Source organism: Larimichthys crocea, chromosome XVIII, assembly GCF_000972845.2.
Source record: "Larimichthys crocea isolate SSNF chromosome XVIII, L_crocea_2.0, whole genome shotgun sequence".
Lineage (NCBI taxonomy): Eukaryota > Metazoa > Chordata > Actinopteri > Sciaenidae > Larimichthys > Larimichthys crocea.
Window position 1 is genome coordinate 9286921 of NC_040028.1, and position 4573 is coordinate 9291493.

General features: G+C 41.6%; 1 protein-coding gene across 1 annotated transcript; it reads right to left on the reverse strand.

Annotated features, from left to right (window-relative positions):
* Positions 1-786: 786 nt before the first annotated feature.
* On the reverse strand, positions 787-4479 carry cxviiih3orf38 (chromosome XVIII C3orf38 homolog). The gene is made up of 4 exons (XM_010730487.3): positions 4280-4479; positions 3870-4045; positions 2138-2361; positions 787-1594 (listed from the first exon to the last, which is right to left on the reverse strand). Exons 1-4 carry the CDS (start codon positions 4419-4421, stop codon positions 1231-1233), a joined length of 906 nt encoding a protein of 301 aa, XP_010728789.3. The 5' UTR covers positions 4422-4479; the 3' UTR covers positions 787-1230.
* Between the last annotated feature and the right edge of the window lie 94 nt (positions 4480-4573).

Here is a 4573-nt window from a genome sequence, read left to right on the forward strand (position 1 = left end):
GCCAATCCAAAATATATACATGCAGGCCTTAGAAACCATGATATATCGTACACATGGTTGCCCTCTATTGGCGCATGAGAGGGGAAATCACAAAATGTACACATAAATATGCTAAAAATTAAATTCTACTATCACTATCACTCTTGGCACCGAAATAGCATAATGAACACAGAGCTCCACATCTGTGGGAAAGGTTTGGACTTTGTGAGATAATACGTTGCTGAATCAAAGGAATTATACATGTTTTAGGGCCTTCATACAGCTTCAGTTGATGTGGTGCACGTAGCTCTGAGGCATAGGACTGCAAAGTATCTGGACTCCGTATGAATAAGTGAAGTAATCTTTGTTCCATTTTAGTCGAGGCCAAATGAGAATTATATCCATCATGTAAATTAAACTGCCCCGAGAACACACACCAACACTTAACCACTAAGCTGTCATTCTCTCTACCGCTGTGTACTATGCTATCAAAACGTGAAATATGAAAATGATACTCCGCAGTATATTGAGGCAGCTATTCTACACCACTGCTGGGAAGATATAAATTCATGTCACAATATTTTGCCCACAATAACAGTAGCTCCACAACACAAGCGATTAAGCAAAATGCAGTAGTTCAGCACCTTGGAACTCCTCAGTCTGTTCACTGCTTAAATATTGGACATTAATATTTATCCACCACAGACATTTGTATTACTACACACACATGTTTGGCATAATACTAATCAGATACACCTGTAAACATTATGGTTTGACCTTTGTCGTCCCATTGAGGCGCAGTGATTATGTTCAAAATCAGTTTGAATTGATTTTGTAGTGCCATATAAACACAACATTTCTTCTGTTTGAAAATTTACACGTTTTAATATAATCTTTATATTTGATATGATGTATATTTACAAAAGCACATCCATGCCTGTATATATAAAAGCTGTCTTACATAAGGCACTAGCAAAATAAAAACTTGCTTTGCATGAAGTAAAATGTAACTGTAAAATGTTTCCACAACCGGCAGCAGTCTGCTGTGACTTTCCATTTTTTTGGAAAGCAGTAAGACAGCAATAAAACAATAAAAGAAGTTCTGAAGTAAAAAGGTTTAGATGCAATAGTGTCCACCTGCCTGCATACCCTAATATGACTGCTAAACATAAGTTACGAGACTGGTTTGTGCCAATAAAGGTGCCAGAGTCAAACACTCACTGGGTAAATAATGTACAAGAAATAATGTCATCAACTGCAGAGAAGCTGCAATTCAGTGGAGTTGTAACTCAACGAGGGCGCTGCAACCTCAGTCCCACCCAGAGTGTCCTGCCCTCTAATCTTCAGGTTGACAAACTTGATCTTCCAGCTGTTGTTCTCCAACGGGGAACGAATGAGGCCAAATATTTGTTCAAAGACACCCAGACAGGCTTCATCTCTGTGGATGGTCCCAGCTACAGCCACCAGCACCAGGCCATGGGGGGAGGTTAGGACCTTGAGGCCTTGAGTATCCAGGTTTGGGCTGAGGACGAGGCGTTCATCCCTGGTCAAAGCCAGAAGACGAAGGTTAACAAGTTCAGCGCCCAGGAATTCATCCATCTGTTCGCTGCCAGTTCTGAAAAAGAGAGACAGCTCAGTCATCACGGCTTTAGTTTTGGGTTGCTTTATCCAAGTTGATTGCAACTATTGTTAAAAAACAAAAAAACATGTTAAGTCCAAGCCCATGTGTAGATTTTTTTTTTTGTGTGATTGTCACATCTTTCTAATTATTCTGATGGAATTAGTTATAATAATTGGTGCAGTTCAGGTGTTGCTTTCAGAGCATTAATCTCTGCCCTGGGTCAGACAGTGGAGTGCAGTGATACTTAAGCAACCAATAGGAATCACCAAAACCTTCAGTTAGGTTTTAGTTAAGCTGTAATGAAACTGAAAGTGGAAACTGGTACAAGTTGATGAAATGATAATGGATATTCTCAAATTAAAAGCTTGTGTAGAAAATCTAAAACTTCAGCAAACCAGTTACCAGGCAGTCTCTCCTCGAGGTAATTTGTAATGAACAAAAGTCCTGCACAAAACAAACAACTGCCATGGACCCTGAGAAGCTACAACATCACTAGATGCTTCATTTCACTTCCCTTATTGTTTATAGTATTGCTACCTGGAGAGGAGGCGTAGCTTCGCATCTTGCCAGAAGTGTTGTGGTCCCCAGTCCTGAGGTTGCTGGCCCAGCGAGGGGTTCTGACTATTTAAGAGTTGGAAGAACCACTGGCAGAACTGCTGGCCGAGGACTAGTGGGTCAAACCCCGCCTCAACCTTTGTGGAATCACTCGCTGTCTCGGTGGACGGTCTCTGTCTGGTCTTATCAGTTTCTGCTGGGACGACCTTAAAGGAATGACATGTTGTTGGTTTTCTCAAATACATTGCGAGTTGTGCCTGGAGTACTTTTTAGCAGACATGTTCCAATGACACATGCTGTTAACCACTAATAATTAACATTTTCTCTATAGGGACTTCTCATACATGACACCCCATCTGAAACACAATTATTCTTACATCAAAGGGCAAGATGGACCATCACTTTATGGAAAACAATAAGAAATATCTGAAGCTTGCAACAGGAACATTTTAGTGACTAGACAACACGTTTTGTTTTTAGTGATTCAATAAGTCAGATCCTTACACAGAAGGTCACTTGATTAATAGGAGGCACCTCAGTTTTTATATGACGACAAATATGTTTTTAAAATAATCCCTAATGTTCTTTTCTTTACACTATCACACAGTACTAAATTTACCTAAAATGATCCACCAAGCATTTTTATTTGAGTCTCAATTTCTGCATCAAGACTTCTTTTTATCCTTTTTAATTCAAATGATCCAAACTTGGCTACCCATCATAGCTGTTCTGTTCCAGGAAATGCAAATCACCTACATTATCAAATGAAATTATCTTTCCAACACCTCCGATGAGTCAACTCAGCAGTATTGGTAGCAGTGTATGGTATCTTGCATGTCCACCCTTGAGTCATTTATATCTTTGCATACATGTCACAGGCCATAAGCACTACAATCACCACACCCTATTATTATTATTATTACACAATGTCCAAGCAGACTCCAAGTTGTTGTGGCATTAAATCAGATTCCAAATCAAATCAGATTTTATTTGTATAGCCCAGAGTCACAAAGTACATTTGCCCCTTAGGGCTTTACAATCTGTACAGAGAGTGACACCCTCTGTCCTTAGGGTTCGAGTGAGGAAAAACTTGCCCACAAAAAAGGTGGAAGAAACCTCAGGAAGAGCCACAGAGGAGGGATCCCTCTCCCAGGATGGACAGACGTGCAATAGATGTCACGTGTACAGGACAAATCAACACAAAGATACTGTACAATTACAATGACTGATAAAATGATTACAGTAGCAGAGAGACACAGATGCACAGCTGCAGCAAATCATCATCATGTCTTCTGTTTGAAGTCAGTGTCATCCCCTTGTCTGTTACCACGTTTTCCACCTTACATAAACATTTCCTACATAGGGGCGGCAGTAGCTCAGTCCATTGGGACTTTGCTTGGGAACCGGTTCAAGTCACACATGGAGCAAATATGGAAGGTGGACTGGTGCCTGGAGAGGTGCCAGTTCACCTCCTGGGCACTGATCCCCCCCAACTGCTCGCTGGGCGCTCCTCAGGAGGGCTGCCCATCACTCCACCATCTCTCTCCATAAATACATGTCATCTCTATGAGCCCTTGTACTGTGTGTGTGTGTGTCTGGGTCAAAAAATGCATGTAGAAATAAGAGTGTAAAAAGAATTTCCCCGTCGTGGGATTATTAAAGCATATCTTCTTCTAGATGTTAACACATTGGGAACCTCCTGTCCTGTGCTTACCTTCCTAGATGACCAAAGCTCCAAAGTCCTTTTCACCAGCTGGTGTTTCTCACTGTTGGGGGGCATCACCACACCTTCTTTGGCCAGGTACTTGAATATGAGTTCGCGATAGACCTTCTTCCTTCTCAGGAACTCCTCAGCATTTTTAGTGAAGGAGAGTATTGTCTCTACAGCCTCTGTACAAACAGATGAACATGAGGTGCAGGGCAATCTGATTATGTGATTATGTAAACATATCAAGAAGTGAGATCACCTGTCCTTATTAAAAACTCATGCAACATGTCTCAGATCATCAACACAGACTATTAAAAACTCATGCAACATGTCTCAGATCATCAACACAGACTTGCAGGTGATACTGAAGCTGTATGTTTACTGTTTACTGGTGACGTCACAGACTGAACGCATACCTTTAACGTGCTCCACTACTATCAGCTTATTCGTGACCGTGTCGCTCAGAGACAGCACGTCTCCTTTGGACATGAGCTTTAATATCTTGGCGCACTCAGCCCGCTCCGTGTCTGACAGCCCAGACATCTTCCACACCGCCATGCGTGCCCTACCAAGAAAACGCTCCCTAGCGGAACAAGTATGCGACAAAACGTTCCGCGCAGCAGTACAACCAGGCAAGAACAAGCTGCGTTTAAGGCTGTAGGAATTATAAGTTGTAATATGTGCAAAGAAGCCCCAACTACTCAATTTTA

Bases quoted from the DNA above. Each gene is read 5' to 3' on its own strand.
- cxviiih3orf38 (XM_010730487.3), bottom strand. From the start codon at position 4,421: ATGGCGGTGTGGAAGATGTCTGGGCTGTCAGACACGGAGCGGGCTGAG. The intron at 4,046-4,279 runs GTATGCGTTCAG...CTGTTTGTACAG, and splicing joins AGTAGTGGAGCACGTTAAAG to AGGCTGTAGAGACAATACTC. The intron at 2,362-3,869 runs GTAAGCACAGGA...CATTCCTTTAAG, and splicing joins AGCTTTGGTCATCTAGGAAG to GTCGTCCCAGCAGAAACTGA.